General features: G+C 43.2%; 1 protein-coding gene across 1 annotated transcript in view; it reads left to right on the top strand.

Moving 5' to 3' along the window:
• Ttbk2 (tau tubulin kinase 2) overlaps window positions 1–16,284 on the top strand; it is a gene marked incomplete at its 5' end in the record, with an annotated part of 106,265 nt that extends 89,981 nt beyond the window's left edge. The window contains 3 exon segments of the mRNA XM_013512442.1: window positions 4,496–5,084; window positions 10,960–12,200; window positions 15,809–16,284. Of these exon segments, the coding sequence (XP_013367896.1) occupies window positions 4,496–5,084; window positions 10,960–12,200; window positions 15,809–16,271 (2,293 nt within the window). The 3' untranslated portion in view covers window positions 16,272–16,284.
• Between the last annotated feature and the right edge of the window lie 2,365 nt (window positions 16,285–18,649).

Here is an 18,649-nt window from a genome sequence, read left to right as displayed (position 1 = left end):
CTTGCCTCCAGAAATGAGTTAGGGAGAATTGCTTCCTTTTCAATTTCATTGAAGAGTTTGAGGAGGGTTGGTATTAAATCTTCTCTAAACTTCTTACAAAATTCTGCTGTGAATCCATTAGGGCCTGGGCTTTTCTTTGTCGGTAGGTTTTTAATCATGCTTTCAATCTCATTAGTTGATATTGGGTTGTTCAGGAATTTGATACCTTCTTGACTCAACCTTGGTTATTCGTACATATCTAGGAATCTGTCCGTTTCTTCTGAGTTTTCTATCCCATGGGAGTAAAGATTTTCAAAGTAGGTATTAATGATCTTCTGAATTTCTGTGGAATCTGTAGTAATGTCATCCTTTTCATTCCTTATTGCATGAATCTGAGTTCTTTCCTTCCTTTTCTTGATAAGATTGCCTAGGGGTTTTTCAATTTTGTTTATTCTTTCAAAGAACCAGCTCTTTGATTCATTTATTTTTTGGAGGGTTTTCTTTGTCTCAGTTGCATTAATTTCTGCCCTAATCTTTATAATCTCCTCCCTTCTTTGGGCTTTGGGAAAATTTTTTCTTACACTGTGGATTGTCTCTTCACTCCGTTGGTGGTTTCTCTTGCTGTGCAAAAGTTTTTTAAGAAGATCCTAGTTGATTTTTTGTGATATTTCCTGTGCAATTGAGGTTTTGTTAATAAAATCTTGGTCTATACCAATGTCTTCAAGAATTTTAGCTATTCTGTCTTCCAGTATATTTGGTGTTTCTGTTTTAATATTTATATCTTTGATCTATTTCAATTTTAGTTTACTTCATGGTGAAAAATAAGGGTCTAGTTTTAACCTTTTGCATGTGGGAAGTTTTCTAACATTACTTCTGTGAACAAGATTTTTATGTTATTTGTACTTTCTCCTGCTTTTTCATTGACTCTGAACAATCTTATGTTACTCTTCTTTGCATCATCTAGCACCTGTTGGATTGAATTTTCATAATCCCTTGCTTTTTCAAAGAAATCTTTCTTTTCATAATGGCTAATCACAATCCTATCACACGCCTGTAATCCTAGCACTCAGGAGGCTGAGGCAGGAGGATCTTTGCAAGTTTGAGGCCAGCCTGGGCTACAAAGTGAGCTCGAGGTCAGCCTGAACTACATAGTGAATGAGACTCTATCTCAAAAAAAAAATTCTGTCTTCTATTTTGGATATTCTTTTCACACATTGGCTCATTCTTCTATGTATACAGTCAAAGGAATTTTTAATCTCCTGGCTGTTTGAATCTGTTTCATGGATTCTGTTCCTTTCCTATGTTGAGCATTCATGGTTTCCATCATTTTACTAAGCTCCTCTATTTTTTTTTTTAAATCTGTATTTGCTCTTCAGTCACTAACCATGTCTTTCATTATGGTCACTGTCTCTGTAGTTATCTGAGAAATTATTTCTGATTTGATTTTTTTGAAAGCCTCATTCGTCTGCTTTGTTACTTCCACTCTTACCACTTAAGAGAATCCAGGCGGGAGTGGCCTTTGAATTGTTCCACCTCAATGCTCCCCGAGTTTGCCTTTGGTGAGCTGAAGTCTGGAGTTCTGTCTTGCTTAAGTGTCTTCTCATTTTCTAATTTTTTTTAGCTTAATCCCTAGCTTGATGATTATAAATTGCTTATAGCAGCTTTGTTGCTAGTATTTAGAGCTCTTAGGACATCACTACTTCTCAGAGGTGTCTTCCCAATGTAGCTGGCTTTGGGTTTTGAGTATGTTGCAAGATCCTCCCTCTTCAATTTATTGGGGATGAGAGGTTGTTGCCTACTTGGCCTAGTCCCTGATTCTTTGGTACTGGCCTGCAGCATTGTTTATGACCCTTAGGCAATCTCAGATTTGGCATACCAGGAAGAACAACTGACTAAAACAGTTCTATCACCTTGGCTAAAGTAGTAAAATCAGCAGCAACAGTAGCACCAAACAAAGCCTAGAAAATGACAAACTGTGGTAACTCTTAATATGCCACTTTTAACTGAATAAACTAGATTTGTGGTTATACAACAAAATCTAAATCAAACCAGAAAATTGTATACAGTAAATAAGCCCTCAGTATGGTGATTTAACCCTCAGGAGAGAAAGTTTAAAGGGGGTAGGAGGAAAAATAGAGAAATAGAAGAGGAAGTGATTAGAAGCAAGGCTGGATGATGAGTAGTACTCAAACTTTACAAAACTGGTGAAGAAGACAGGGAAGGAGAGAAGGATGAAATAAAAACAAAAACAGAACAACAACAAAAAACTAAAAACAGTGTTCACACTCAGAAAAACAAGAATAATCAACAAAAAATAAAAAACAAATACAAAAACAAAGCAAGAAAAGAAAAGAAAAAATACATCCACTTCAAGGGGTCTCTGCTGTCATTGGTGGACAGAGTGGGCAGATAGTCTAGATCCATGTTGATTAATCCCAGCAAACCAGCTGTAGATTTCAACAGGGTGGTAATGGATAATCTCAGCAAGCATGCACCTTTAGTTCCATTGAAGTTCAGGGTCATTTCTGGCTGTGACACTGGAATTTTATTTGTTCAGCCTGTAACATTCTGTGTGCCTCCTGCCAGCTTGAACTCAGTTCCGTCTCATCCCGACTCTGGAGCTGCTCAGTGGAGCCAGCCGGCACTGCTCTGAGTTTCAAGTTCAGCTGGCCTCTCTCCAAGACAACTACTGAGCAGTCTCTGTCTCATGGGGGGCATCTGAATCCAAATAACTCACCAGTCAGTGCAGTCTGCTGTGTCTACTGCTCTGTTCCACTGCTGTACTTCTGTAGGGAGGCATCTGGGGTCTTCTGTGGTCACCGTGCATCTGCAGGTTTGTGCCACCCCTCGTACACAGTGAGTCAGGGCTCAGGGAGAAGGCACCGCTTGCCTTTTCCTTCTACTGTGTTCAGGTCTCTTTCTTCACCCACCTAGTGGGCTTCAGTTTTCACTTCAGATCCTTGCTGTGTTCTGGGGACCCACTTCCCTCCTCCTTCTCTTCCTCATGGTGCTATATTCTAGCATCTCAGAGAGGTGCTCACCACTCTGCCATCTTTCTCTGCTGCTCACCACTCTGCCATCTTTCTGAAAAGTCAGTATTTCTATTAAGTAAATTCTTCAAGAAATTGTTGCATTTTTGTAACGTTAACTTCATTAAGCCCTCATTTTTCATCCATGTCTGTATTATCTTCATCCTCGTCCTGACTCTCATTGAATCATCTTCTCATATTCCAAATGCTACAGTGAAGCGGTGGTTATGGGAGCGTCTAGGAAATGAAACTGTGGAGCATCGTACATAGATAGGCCATGACTATTTGTAGCTCAAGGCTAATGAACCCTATTACCCCTACAATTTGGTAATAGGAGGCAGAAATGAAACTTTACAACAAGTTTGGTATATAGTATGAATTATAGAAGGCTTCAGAAATTAAGACATAAGTACCTTAAAAATATTTATACCCTTCAGTGATACACCTCCAGGAGCTACTATTGTCAGTGAAAGGTTAGAAAGACAGATTACTGTATTCAAGACATTTTACGCATTTTTGGCCTTGCCTGCTTTCTTATTTACTTAGCAATACTAGAGCCTGAACCGAGGGCCTTTGCATTGAGCTAAATAATCCTGTTTTCATTTTATCTTATGTATTTGTTTATTGTTCATTAGGTTTTGGTTCTTTGGGACAGTATCTCACTATGTAGCCCAAGTGCCCTTGAACTTGAAATATTCCTCCTGCCTTACCCTCCCAAGTGCTGGTGTTACACGTGTCTGCTACCATGCCTGACCTCAGTTTCTTTTTTTTTTTTTTTTTTTTCCAGAGACAAGGTCCCAAGTGCTGGGATTAGAGGTGCTACCACCACACCTCGCATGTAGTTTCCATTTTAAACAGTCTTTCCTGTCTGAGTTTTCCTTCTCACATGGTAAACATTCATGTGAGGAAGCATTGTATTACAAGTGTATTCTAAATCTTGATGCGATCAAAAGGATGCACTAAATTGGGCATGGTGGCACAGGCCTGTAATCCCAGCAGTCTGGGAGGTTAAAACAGGAGGATCACAAGTTCAAGTCCAGCCCAGGAAGTTTAGTGACTTAGTGATACCCTGTCTCAAAGTAAAAAATTTTAAAAGGACTGGTGATGTTGCTCTGTGTGAAGGCCCTGGGTTCAATCCCTTATATGGGGCAGTAGGGTGGGAACGTTGCACTACAGTAGGGACGGTGTTTTTAGACATTTTGAATTGTGGGGCAGATGAAGAGTAAATATAAGAGTGCAGTACAAATAAATGTTTGGTTTGGTAAAGAAGTAGTCTAAGAAAAGAAGAGAAGTAGAAAGGGCCATTCTCAAGAAAGAACTGAGCTCCATCTTCCCAAGTAGAATTATTGCAAGTGGAGAACATTTCAGCCCCGTGAAGCTGTCCTTATACTTTATAACACTCTTTCCTCTTTCCATGGGTAGTAATTCTGCATAGAGCTTATGGGTTATATGATACACATCGAGTCACTTCCCTCCTTTTTCTTAAGCCTGGAGAAAATGCACAAGGATTCCAGTACAGGTAAGGGATCTGCTGTCCCTGCCCTGCTTCAGAAGCCTTGTCTTCCTGCTGCATCCCGCACGGACCACATCTGGCACTATGATGAAGAATATCTTCCAGATGCCTCCAAACACGCCTCTGCCAACACCCCTGAGCAGGCAGATGGCGGGGGCAGCAATGGATTTATAGCTGTTAACCTGAGCTCTTGCAAACAAGAAGTTGACTCCAAAGAATGGGTGATTGTGGACAAGGAGCAAGACCTTCAGGATTTCAGGACAAATGAGGCTTTAGGTCACAAAACAACTGGAAGCCCTTCTGATGAGGAGCCAGAAGTGCTTCAAGTTCTTGAGGAATCACCTCAAGATGAAAGGCTCCAGTTGGGTTCTTGGGCTGGAAACAGTCATTTAAGGAAGGAACCTTCAGGTGTGGTCTTAGCACTGTCTGCAGAATGCCCTGCCGCAGCTCCTTCAGAACAGTACACAGACAGACTGGAGCTCCAGGCTGGAGCAACTAGTCAGTTCATTGCCGCGACACCCACAAGTCCTATGGAGGCACAAGCAGAAGGACCCCTGACAGCGGTAAGAGACTTGTTTCATTGTTATTCTGTTACTCACTCAAGATGCTGTTAACAAAAGCCTGATAATCAGTCAGCTAAGATTCTGTGATAGTGCTGAATTTGTCTAACAGATATAGTGATAATATAGTCAACCCTCCAATATGAAATGTTTGTGTATTTGGGGTTTTTTGTTGTTGTTGTTGTTGTTGTTGTTTTGAGACAAGGTCTCGCTGTGCAGTTCAGGCTGGCCTTAAACTATGTAGCCCAGACTGACCTCCAACTTGCAGCAATCCTCCTGCCTCAGCCGCCTTAGTGCTAGGATAACAGGCATGCACCACCACACCCAGCTATTTGTTTGTTATTGAGACGGGGTCACACTGTAGTGGAGGCTGGCCTTGAACTCACTTTTGTAGTCCAGGTTAGCCTTCAGCTCTTGGTGATCCTCCTGCTTTAGCCCCCTGAGTGCTGGGATTACAGGTATGTACCACCACACTCAGCATTCAATATGAAATTTTTTTAAAAGTATTTTTTGGTTTGGTTTGGTGTTTTTGAGACGGATTCACTATGTAATTCAGCCTGGCCTTGAACTCACTATGTATTCCAGGCTGGCTTCAAACTGCCTGCACCTCTGGAGTGCTGAGATTACAGTGGGCAGCACACATACAACTTTTTAGAAGGTTTTCCTTTTTTTTTTTAAGACAGGGTCTTACTCAGTTAATAATATCCCTTAGTTATTTTTTGTTTGTTTTGGTATCAGGAATTGAACTCAGGACCTTGCTTTTGCCAGGTAGGCACTATGCCGCTAAGCTACATCCCTGGCCCTATCCCCTTAGTTATTGCACGCTTATCAGGTCCAAAATCTCCCAAACAAGTGTATGGTGAAGGCTAAATAAAAAGAGGCAAATGGAATGGTTTCAGGGCTTCAGGAAGATCAGAGCCCCCTTGCAGAATTTGAGATTCTGTCAGGGCTAAGACCAAGACTTTCTCTGGGTGGACTATATTTATTTGGTTATCAGAAGAAGGGAGAAGAGTATTCAAGAAGGACGGAACCAACTCAAGGACTTCTCCAAGTGAGGTATTAAGTTAATCCACCTAGGAGTGAGATGCCTGATTAGTCTTTATCTAATTGAAGTTAGATCCAGGTGTCCTTGGCTGTGATCTTGGCTTATTCTTTGAGGCTTTCCAGCTTCATCCACCATTACAGGCCTTAGTAGGGATTAGTGACTCACAAAGGTTCGCTTACTGTGAGTCCACCACTCATCCCCAGACAAGGAGGCTAGGCCTTGGACAGACTCACAAGTGAACATGGAAAGTCAGCTGGTTAATTTAAGTCTTGCTCAGGCTCAGGGCTGCTTTGTAGTAGTCTCCATCAGGTTCTGACTGTGTAGTATAAGCTAGCCCTAGACTGTGTAGTCTAAGCTACTCACCATATAGCCAGGCTGGTCTCTCAAACTCCTGGTGATCCTTCTCCTGCCTCAGCCTCCCAAGTGCTGGAATTACAAGTGTGTACCACCATATCATCCTTTCATAATATCAAACTCAGGTCATAAAATAGCATTATAATTGAATTTTGGAATAACATGTATAATTAAGTCCCACAATTAAGTGTGTGTACATATGGTTTCTAAAATATTTATAATCCTAGAGCTTTTTATTATACCTTAGATGAGGACGGCCTATATTTAACCATTTGCAGTTTGTTCTTTATTCTGTCCACTGTTACTAGGCCTATGCCTACGTTTGTAATCTCCACCCAGAAATTTCTCCTGTTTACATCCTATTACAGTTTTTCATGAGTGTCCAGTGCGCAGTGGCTGCAAACACTGCTCAGTGGTGTATGTAGCCTGTTGCTTGTGCAGGTGCCCTAAGGGACCTTGGAGACGCTGCTTCCTGTGGATGTTCAGTATCTGACCTCCTGCCACCTCAAGTCTTAGTTCCAGCCAGGCATACACAGTGGCAAGAGTTCACATTGGATAGGTCATCCTGTCCATCCACACCAAGCTGCAGAACAGGAGCATGTGATCGAGGCCCTGCCTAGGCCAAGTTCAAGTTCCCTGGCCACCAGAAGATCCACATCTCCAAGAAGTAGGCCTTCTCATCCCTGATGGCTGCGGAGTGAAAGTGGCGGGCCTTGCACTCCTGAAGGCATCCACCATGCTGCCCCCCTCCTTAACAAGTTCATGAATAAATCTTATCTCTGCTCCCTCAATAAATAAATAAAAGTTTTTTGGGGCTTGGGATTTAGCTCAGCGGCAAAGCGCCTGCCTGGCAAGCGCAGGGTCGTGAGTTTAGTTCCTGGTACCGGAGAAAAACCAAAAAAAAAAAAAAAAAAAAAAAAAAATAGTTTTTCACCTTTACCTGTTTAAAATATAGCATTTCAGGCCAGAAGTGGTTTGCACACCTGTAATCCCAGCACTTAAGGCTGAGGCATGAGGATCATAGAGATTTCAAGGCCAGCCTGAACTATACAGGGAGACGCTGTCTCCAAAAAAAAAAAAGATACAGCATTTGAGTCCTCCCTTGCAGAACTGCTTCCGTAGGTCTGGGGTTGAGTGACTGCACTTGGACAGCAGATGCGGGCAGTGGTAATAACAGTCTCCCACAGAGGACCCCTCTGAGGAAACGCTGCTGCTTCTGCCTCGCTCTGCCGGCAGTAAGCAGAACCTTCTCACCTGGTGATGGGGAGCTGGGAGAGCCTCAGAAAGGCCAGGGATGGCCAGCAAAGCCCGAAAGAGTCTCCAGGCAGTAAGAAGCCCTGGCAGTCCCTCGGTCCTGCATGGATGGTGGTTACCAAATGTCCCAGCCATCAGATGGCCCTTCCTTCTGACTCACCAGAACAGCAGGATCATCCAGCCTGAGACATTTTCTAAGGGAACACAGTTTCACATGCAGCTGCAAAACAGTAGGAAAGGTTATGGATGAAGCTTCACTTATGTACTTTTCTGGAGGAATTTGCCTGTGTTTCAAAAGCGGGAAGTAAGTATCTACTTACTTCTTTAGCTAGAACTTTGCTAGTTTGTTTTTCTCTTTCTCAGGACTGCCTTATACAGTTGTGCAGGTGATTTATACTATAGACTAGTCAAGGGGGCTGAAATATAGTCCAAGTTGTGACTTGCTTATGATTTTTAGTACCTTGCAAAATTGTGCAAACCCCCTTAAAAACAAGGAAAGGGAAAAAAATAAGTTTTTACTTTTTGTTTGATTCAACCTCGAAGCTTTAGATTTTTAGTGTTACCCACCTTTGTAGCAAAGACTACTGCCTTCCCCATTCTCTGCTTTCTCCACGGCTCCAGTTCTAGCATGTGGGCAGCTGAGGTGAGAGGAGCATGAATTCTTTTTTTTTTTTTTTGGTTTTTCTCCGGTACCGGGAACCGAACTCACGACCTTGCGCTTGCCAGGCAGGCGCTTTGCCGCTGAGCTAAATCCCCAGCCCCTTTTTTTTTTTTAAAGACGGTCTTGCTTTGTAGTTCAAGCAGCCCTGAGCTCTCTATGAAGTCTAGGCTGGCCTCAAAATCACAGTGCTCCTCCTTCCTCAGCCTCCCCAAGTGCTGGTATTACAGGTGTGTGCCACCACACCTGGCAGGAACATGAATTTGAGGCCAGTTTGAGCTACATAGTGAGACTTTCTCTCAAGAAGAGCAAAAATAAAACCAAAAAAAGAAAATGCCTGTAGCACAGTTTGAATGGCCCAAGAAATTTGAATAATTAAAAGGAATTTGTTTCTATAGCTCAGCTAATTCTTGGCTGTGTTGGAAACCAAGAAATTACTCTATTCCCTGTATCTCTTCTAAATTATTTTCTTTGTCCATAAAGACAATGTGAGATGTAGGTATTTTGTATACCACATGCCTTTCATTTGTAAGAAGACCTATTGGTGTGAATGTTAAATTTCTCTAAGTTTTTATCCTAGTACCATTACAATCCTTACAAAAGAGACAAAAGGAAAATTTTTTTCAGAGACATGAAGTAGAAAGGGGATATTAGGGAAAGGGTAAGTGGCACACACCTGTAATCCATTACTTGGGAGGCTGAAGCAGGAGGACTGCAAATTTGAGGCCTGCCTATCTACATAGTGAGGCTTTGTCTCAAAATATATATCTATATATAGATATAGGTTTGTATATATAAAATATAAGGAAATTATGAAGTCAATTTTTTAAAATGATTTAAGAATATTTTATAAATTTATGTGGAAATAGATTAGTTTATGCAGGTTATCATAATTGCTCAATTTTTTCAAGAAAATTCTCTTGTGTGCGTATATATGTACAGTACATTTATTTGTTTGGTTTTACTAGAGATTTACTCAGGGGTCTTCACATAAACTACCTCCCTGGACTTTTTTTTAAAGTTTTGATATAAAGGCTCCCTAAGTTGCCTAGGCTGGCCTTGAACTTTCAGTCCTCCTGCCTCAGCCTTGCAGAATGCTGGGGTTATAGTCATGCCACCACATTTGGTTTATGTTTTTGGCATATAAGGTTGTCATTCCTTTTTTTTTTTTTTTTTTTTTTTTTTTTTTTTTTTTTTTTTTTTTTTTTTTGAGATAGGCTGTTGCTGTGCAGCCCAGGCTGGCCTCAAGTTCATGGCAGTCCTCCTGCCTCGGCCTCCCAAGTACTAAGGTTACAGGTGGGCTCCACCACACCTGGCTTATAATTCCTTTTTTTAATACTGTGCATGCAGATATATTTATATTCTAATCTAAAATGAGCTAATCTCAGAGTTAGAGAAATTAATTTTAGCTTCAGTCTCAGAAGACCAGTGGAGTATTCCTCTTACAAACACTATTGAGACTGGGCAGGATGGTGCATTGCTGTAATCCCAGTACTCAGGAGGCTGAGACAGGAGAATCACTGCAAGTTTGAAGCCAACCTGGTCTACAAAGGAGTTCAAGGTCAGCCTGAACTGCATAGCGAGACCCTTTCTTAAAAAAACAAAACAAACAAAAAATCCAACATTGTTGAGTTCATTTGGACAGATGGTATATTCTAAGGGATTTGGAGAGTTTGATGAAAGGAACTTTTCACAAATGTCAAGTTTTTGTTTGTTTTCTTTTTGAGACAGAGTCTTGCTTTGCAGTTCAGGCTGTCCTTGAGCTTACTTTATAGCTTAGGGTGGCCTCAGACTCAAAATGATCCTCCTGCCTCAGCCTCCTGAGCGCTGGAATTACAGACATGCACCATCATGCTTAACAGATGTAGAGTTAGAATTAGAGTCAACAGGGCCAGCAGTAGGAGATCCATTCCTAATGTGAGTCCTGCGGGGGGAAAAAGCGTTGTTAGCAGAACCCAGAGAGTTAACATCTGTGAGGAAGGGGCCATGTTCCAGGATCTGGGGCCATGGTGGTAGAATGTGACCCCCACCACAACAGAGGAAGCGGAGCCCGGGCACCTGTCCTCTCTACTCCAGCCCACTGATTTGCTGCCCCCCACTTAGCAGACCCAGCCAAAATGAGAAAGTGCAAGAACTCAGGTGGTGCATTCTGGAGACTCAATCTTCCGGGGCATGGAGGATGCTCATGAAAGGGCAGAGCCGCTCTGCATGGCTCCTGAGTTAGGGGGTCAGGAGTGTCACTCATCTTTACTCAGGGTTGCCCCTATTTTTTTTTTGTTGTTGTTGGTTGGGGTTTGTTTGTTTTGTCTTTTTGAGGCAGAGTTTCACTATGTGGTCCAGCCTAACCTTAACCTCACGGCAGTCCTCCTACTACAGCCTCCGAAATTCTAGGATGACGATAGTGTAACCACCTTAGCCTATAATTGCTTATTTTTAAAATGAATTGGGTTGACCCAGTCAGCATCTGAGTTCCTGTCATAAGTCGGAGTTGAAGTGTTAAATCTGAACTCTTTTATCTTGATTGATAGTTCACAAACTATGTTTGCGTTTTTTTCTCCCCTGTCCAGATTACAATTCCTAGACCTTCTGTGGCATCAACACAGTCAACCTCAGGAAGCTTTCACTGTGGTCAGCATCTGGAGAAGAAAGATCTGCAGCCCGTGGAGCCCACTGTGGAGCTTTACTCTCCCCGGGAGAACTTCTCTGGCTTGGCCGGGACAGAGGGGGAGGGGCTTCAGGCAGATCCCGTGGGCCAAGACCCTTTGCCCCAGGTTAGGGAGAGTGACAGACACCAGGAACTGGGACCAAAAGACCTTCCTCATGATAACGGACTAGTCGTGAGGGAATTTGGGGGGTTCTCTGTGGAAATTCAGGAGAAAAGCATGCTGCTAGGGTCGGATAATGAGGACGAGAAGTTAAGTAAAGAACAGTATTGTGTTGAGCTCTCTCTCCGAGCAGATCTGGGGACTGAGGAAAAGGACCCTTCCGCTGCTACTGAGCCTCTTGATGTGACCAAGACGCAGCCTTCCAGTGTGGTGCCAAGTCAGGGCAGAAATTCTGAGCTCATGCAGCTCCTGGCAGCTGGAACTTCCGATTTTTCTCCAAGAGTCATTGACCCACATGTTGAAGGACAGCTAGGCCAGGTGGCGGCAACACAGAAAAGCAGGCTGTCTCAGGACGATGCCGTGCAGATGGAAGGCCTTCCGGAGCATCCAGGGGGCCTGTCTGCTTTGCTGTGCCAAGAGGATAAAGGAGAGAAAAGTGCCCCAAGAAACGGAGAGCGGATTCATCGCGTTTCGGAGAACGAGCGTGCTCCCCCCGCCCGGAAGGACGCAGGCAGGTCGGCCCTCGTCACCAGACACAGCCGGATCCCCGTTCTGGCACAGGAGATCGAGTCCGTGTTCGAGGCCTCCTCGCCCGTTTCTGCGAAGGAGAAGCTGCTGCAGAAGAAAGCGTACCAGCCCGACCTGGTGAGACTGCTGGTGGAGAAAAGGCAGTTCAGGTCCTTCCTCGGCGACCTCTCAAGTGCCTCCAATAAGCTGCTGGAGGAGAAGCTGGCTGCTGTCCCCGTGCCCTTCTCCGAGGAGGACGTCTTCATGCCCTTCTCCAGACTGGCAGTAGACCCTCCCCTGAGCAGGTCAGCGGAAGATAGCTTTCTGTCACCCGTCATCTCACAATCTAGAAAGAGCAAGATCCCAAGGCCCGTCTCGTGGGTCAGCACAGATCAGGTCGGCAGCTCGCCCTCGTCGCAGTTCTTGCCTCGGCCACCGCCCGGGAAGCCACCTGCAAGGCCTGGAGTGGAAGCCAGGTATGCTGTCTGCACTGCTGGGTCAAGTTCCTCGCCTTTTTTATAGTAGTGCTGGGAGAAGCGTTTCTTTTTGCCTGCTTTTGAGCATCTGCTTTCTTTTCTACCTTTCACAGGCTTATTAGTACAGTATAGATTGATCTATTTAATTCTTTTTTCCCAATTTTTAAAATTGTGGTGTAGGGTATAGTAAATATAAAATTTAACCATCATTTTGTTTAGTTCTTTTTGGAAATTGTTTTTGAAACAAGGCCTTGCTATGTAATGCAGGCTGGCCTTAAACTCACTATGTAGCCCAGGCTGGCTTTGAACTCATGGCAAGCCTCCTGCCTCAGCCTGCCAGGTGCTGGGATTATAGGTGTATGGTACCATGCCTGGCCAAAATTTACCATTTTAACCAGTGGTATTAAATCTGTTCCTTTTGTCATGCAATTGTTACCACTGTCCATTCCTAGGCAACTCTTTATCATAAAACTGAAACTATACCCATGAAACAATAAACCCCAACCTGGCAGTCATTAGTCTCCTTTCTTTCTGATTTTTTTGTTTGTTTGTTTGTTTGTTTGTTTTTTTTTGGTTTTTTTGGTTTTTCTCCGGTACCGGGAACCGAACTCACAACCTTGCGCTTGCCAGGCAGGCGCTTTGCCGCTGAGCTAAATCCCCAGCCCTCTTTCTGATTTTGATTACTGTCAGGAACTCATATGAGAAGAATCGTACAGTGTTTGTCGTGGCTCAGCATAAAATCTTTAGCAGTCACCATGCTGTAGTGTATGCCAGAATTTCCTTATCTCTCAAGGCTGACAGATAGGGCAACTTGTGTCCTTTGCTCCTTGTTTCCTGTGTACATTTTATAGCTTTTTGTCCCTTGTTTCTTTCATCACTGTCTTCAGTTTTTATTATTTACTTGGGTTTTTTGAGGCAAAGTCTCACTGTGTAGTTCAAGCTGGCCTTGAGCTCATTTTGTAGCCCAGCCAGGCCTTGAACTCACAGTGGTCCTCCTGCCTCAGCCTCCAGAGGGCTGGGATTACATTACCCTCCCTCTTACAGGCATGCGCCACCACGCCCAACAGTTTTCAGTATTTAGTTGAATTTTTTTTTTGTAGTGAAACTCTTTCCTTCCTTCTTCCCTTCCTTCCTTCCTTCCTTCCTTCCTTCCTTCCTTCCTTCCTTCCTTCCTTCCTTCTTTCCTTCCTTCCTTCCTGCCTTCCTTCCTTCCTTCCTTCCTTCCTTCCTTCCTTCCTTCCTTCCTTCCTTCCTTCCTTCTTTCCTTCCTTCCTTCCTTCTCTCCTTCCTTCCTTCCTTCTTTCCTTCCTTCCTTCTTTCCTTCCTTCCTTCCTTCCTTCTTTCCCTCCTTCCTTCCTTCCTTCCCTCCTTCCTTCTTTCCTTCCTTCTTTCCTTCCTTCCTTCCTTTCTTCCTTCTTCCTTCCTTCCTTTCTTCCTTCTTTCCTTCCTTCCTTCTTTCCTTCCTTCCTTTCTTCCTTCTTTCCTTTCTTCCTTCCCTCCCTCCTTCCTTCCTTCCCTCCCTCCTTCCTTCCTTCCTTCCTTTCTTCCTTCTTTCCTTCCTTCCTTCCTTCTCTCCTTCCTTCCTTCCTTCCTTCCTTTCTTCCTTCCTTCCTTCCTTCCCTCCTTCCTTCCTTCTCTCCTTCCTTCCTTCCTTCCTTCTCTTCCTTCCTTCCTTCTTTCCTTCCTTCCTTCCTTCTTTCCCTTCTTTCCTTCCTTCCTTCCTTCTTTCCTTCTTTCCCTCCTTCCTTCCTTCTTTCTTTCCTTCCTTCCTTCCTTCCTTCCTTCCTTCCTTCCTTCCTTCCTTCCTTCCCTCTTTCCCTCCTTCCCTCCTTCCATACCAGGAATCAAACTCAGGGCCTCATGCTTGCCAGTCAAGGGCTGTGCCACTGAGCTATATCCCCTGCCCTGAAATACTTAAATTGTTTCTCTTTTCCTATTGCTGTCTTCTTTTTGGATACCATGGGATTATGTTTACTATCCTCTAGTTGTAACACTTTAATTTGGATTTATACCAGTTTAATTTAAGTACATATAAAAATTCTGCTCTTAAGAAAATTCTGCTCTTTTAAATCTCTATCCCCATTCCCCTCAGTTGTTAATAAGATTACATCTTTATACATTGTGTATCCAAAAACATAAGTTTTCCAGCACTCGGGAGGCTGAGGTAGGAGGACTGCTGTGAGTTTGAAGCCAGCCTGAGTAGTGAGTGAGTTCAAGGCCAGCCTGGGCTATGTAGCAAGAGCCTGTCTCAAAAAAACAAAACAAAAAACAGAAAGCATAAGTTTATAATTATAAATACATTAATCTCGCTGGGTGAGGTGGTGCACGCCTGTAATCCCAGCACTTGGGAGGCTGAGGCAGGAGGACTGTTGCCAGTTCGAGACCAGCCTGGGCTACAAAGTGAGCTCAAGGCCAGCCTGAGCTGCATATTGAGACCCTCTCTCAAAAAAAAGACAAAAAAAGAATTACATTAATTTCTTCAATTATGTAGAAAACAAGAAGTGGAGTTACAGACCAAAATTAAAATACTACTACTTCTAGACTAATTGATTCGTTATATAAAGTGTCTAATCATGCAGAAAATAAAGAGTTACAAGCCATTGTTGCAATACTAGCTTTTTAAATTGGTCATGTGTGTGCCTTTGTTGAGATTTTTATTTTATTTGATGAGTCTGAGTTACTCTCTAGTGTCCTTTCACTTCAGTCACAGAACTCCCTCTAGCATTTCTTGCAGAACTGATGTGGTAATTAACTACCTCAGCTTTATTATTATTTTTTATATTTTCTATAGTGCTAGGGCTCATATTCAGGGATTTGTGCATAGAATGTGCTCTACCAGTGAGCTATGCTGCTAACTTCTTTTTTTTTTTTTTTTTTTTTTGGTTTTTCTCCGGTACCGGGAACCGAACTCACGACCTTGTACTTGCCAGGCAGGCGCTTTGCCGCTGAGCTAAATCCCCAGCCCCGCTGCTAACTTCTTTATCAGCTCTTGTCTAAGAGTACCTTTATTTATTCTTCACTTTTTTTTTTTGAGACAGGGGCTCACTATATAATTCATGCTGGCCTTGAACGTGATCACTGTGGAACCCAGGCCAGCCTCAAACTTGCAGGAATCCTCCTGCCTCAGCCTCCCAAGTACAGGGATTATAGGCAGGTGCCACCAGGCACAGCTATCTTTTACTTTTAAGGGACACTTGGGGTTTGTTTTTGTTGTTGTTTTTTGAGACTGGGTCTTGCTGTGTAGTTTAGGCTGGCCTTGAACTGGCAGGAACCCCTGCTTCCACCTACGGAGTTCTGGGATTACAATCGTGCACCCCCATGCCCAGCCCATTTAGTTACTTCTGTGTGGCTGACCTGCATCTGGGTACTTGTGTTATTTCACTTGATCTGCTCATTGATGCTATGAGGTAGTCCAGGTCCTTCCTCGTGAAATGCTTAGAGGTTTGTGGTCATGGTCATACAGCTAGTACGCCACAGAGTAACTGAATCCTGTGAGTGTATTTTCTGATTTTGACACACATTGTATGTACTGTGACTTGGCACATGGTGACTTCTAGGCACATTTGGAATGAATTAAAATGGAAATAATTCTTTTCTGTTCTTTTAAGGCTACGCAGATACAGAGTCCTAGGGAGCAGTAACTCTGACTCAGACCTTTTCTCCCGCCTGGCTCAAATTCTTCAGAATGGATCTCAGAAGCCCCGGAGCATCACTCAGTGCAAGAGCCCAGGATCTCCACACAGTCCCAAAACACCACCCAAGAGTCCAGTTGTCCCTCGAAGGAGCCCCAGCGCCTCTCCTCGGAGCTCATCCTTGCCTCGCACGTCCAGCTCCTCACCATCCAGGGCTGGGCGGCCCCACCACGAGCAGAGGAGTTCATCCCCACACCTGGGGAGAAGCAAGTCCCCTCCTAGCCACTCAGGGTCCTCCTCCTCCAGGAGGTCCTGCCAACAAGAGCACTGCAAACCCAGCAGGAGCGGGCCCAAAGGGTCTGGCAGCCTCCACCACCACCCGGCCAGCTCGAAAGCGCCCCCAGGGAAGAGCAAGCCAGCCAATAAACTCAGCAGATAGGAGCTGGACACCACCACTTCCTCCTGACCCGATGCATGTGTGTCCCTGTACTGTCTATTTTTTAAAAATCAATATTGCTCTTCCCTTACAAAAGAAAGGAACATGATCAGTTATTTATAAGCAGATATAATGTATGGTAAAGCATTACATAAGACAGGTAGCAAGCAATAGGAATCAACACCTTGGCATAGGAAGAGACAATTCAGCAAAATACATGGGGGAGAAACTCATAAGGAAGCTGTCTTTTTTAAGCTGCCCTTGAAACAAAAGAGGGTAGGAGGCAGAATGGAATTTTAAGAGATTCATCTAATTTTTTAAGCCTTTAAAATTATATACCAGGTGTTTGATATTTTCATTCATACTTTCCCAGTCTTGGAGTCATTGCTTAGACATCAGAGTATATAAGAAGCTGGGCGTGGTGGCGCTCGCCTGTAATCCCAGCACTTGGGAGGCTGAGGCAGGAGGATTGCTGCAAGTTGGAGGCCAGTCTGGGCTACATAGTTTAAGGCCAGCCTGAACTGCATAGCAAGACCCTGTCTCAAAGAAACAAAAATAAAAAGCCAACCACCACAAAAAACAGAACAGAGTATGTAGGAAGCCTGTTGTGAAGGAACCAGTACTCCTGTATTTGGTTTACAGAGTTGTTTACTGTATTGAGAATCCACACTTTACTTTGCCTCACCCCAGAACATCCTCCTTGGATTTTACTTTTTTTTTTTTAAGTCAAGAATTAACTTAGATAGAAACATTTTCTATCTAACCCAGTCTCTTATTTTTACAATATATCCTGGTAGGTATTTAGCAGCACATGCTAAGAACTTCAGATGCAGTTACCTTTTTTTAGTCCCCTAATATTTTTCTTTGGAGCAACAGTTGTTAACCCACTACATTTTTATTGTGAAAAATAACTGAGAAACTTAGGTAAAGGACAGAAAAGCCTGACTACAGCTATGTTGCAGGCATTATTGACCAGAGAGGACACAAGGAACATAGCCTTCAAGACAGAAGAACCCGTTGGCACCGTGTTCCGCTCCTGCTGGTAAAGGGGAACCTCGGGCGTGGGGGCAGCTGCGTCCCAGCTCTTTCTGTTACCGAATCCAAGATGATACTAGAGAAGCACACCACTTGCAAATACGACTATGCTTTTAGAGATTTAGAAAGAAAAACAGGAAGACATTAAGTATGGTACAGAGGTTAATAAACTATGTTTTAGACATTTAGCCAATAAGGAATGAATATCTGGGGAAATAAATTTAGGCTAAATGTTTTTTGATGTTTCATTCTGCTGCTTCTGTGCTTTAGTTCAATAGTTGGGCTTCTTGGCCTGATTTCTGTGTAGTCTCAATTTACGAAGCTGTAAGGGTATCGTCTGTTCTAACTTCACTCTTCTGCTAACAGGAATCAGGCAAAATTAAAGTATACAGGTTTTGTAAATGGGCTCTTGTATACTCTGTCGGTGTTTTGTGTTGTAAAGACCTTGTTAAGGTCAGGTAAATTGGTCTGCCTGCTGTTGAAATTTGCCTTCTAGCAAACATCTGTGCTTTCTCTTTGACCTTGTGTTTGCTGCCAAACGTAATACAGTTGAATTGGAAAAGACAGAAAGATACTTCCTCACTAAGTGAACATACTCTAATGCTGCATCACGCCTGCCCTGAAGCTGCACCGAACTTTCTGTGTTGAGCTTTTTAACAAACTCAGAACACTATATTGAGGCATATAAGGTCTCCCATAAGAAATGTAGCATAGTTGGAACCTTATTTTCTCTCTAGTCTCAAGCACTACAGAGGAATGTAGTAGATAAGACATTTTTGCTGTTTATCTCAAGCAACTGTAATACTGGAAGACCGGCCCTTCTGTATTTTGTTGTATAATAGTTGCCATAACACTACTTGCATGTCTTCATGGTAAAGTGTATAAATATTTATAAATACATAGAGATATGCTTATATAAACTCATTCTTTCTCATTCCCCATTTGTAATTTCAAGATCACATAGGGTGAAATTCCGTTTTTATTGTGTGCCTCAGTACACTTAGGCTTTGCCTGTCTTTACTTTCCGAAAACATGTTCTTGGCCCATGCGACCTGAGACTCTTCTTGCTTCCCCTGTGTCGAATGCAAGGGTTGGCAGTTTCTAACAAGCCAAGATAGAATATTTAATTTTTACTTTAAAGAGGTTTTAATGGGGGAAATTATTGGGACATGCTTGTAATACTCAAAGATTTGTCCATGTTAAATCGCCTAGCTCTGTTCTTACAGTTAGAATAGATAGATGGGGATTATAACCATGGGTCTGGTGGAAAATTGTTTTAAAAACATTTCCTAAAAGTTGCCATTCTACTTTGCTCTTTTCTACTTTCGGCGGGGGGCGCACGGGTG

This window comes from Chinchilla lanigera, unplaced genomic scaffold (genome assembly GCF_000276665.1).
Source record: "Chinchilla lanigera isolate Chin_1 unplaced genomic scaffold, ChiLan1.0 scaffold00015, whole genome shotgun sequence".
Lineage (NCBI taxonomy): Eukaryota > Metazoa > Chordata > Mammalia > Rodentia > Chinchillidae > Chinchilla > Chinchilla lanigera.
This window is presented reverse-complemented; position numbering and strand designations above follow the sequence as displayed.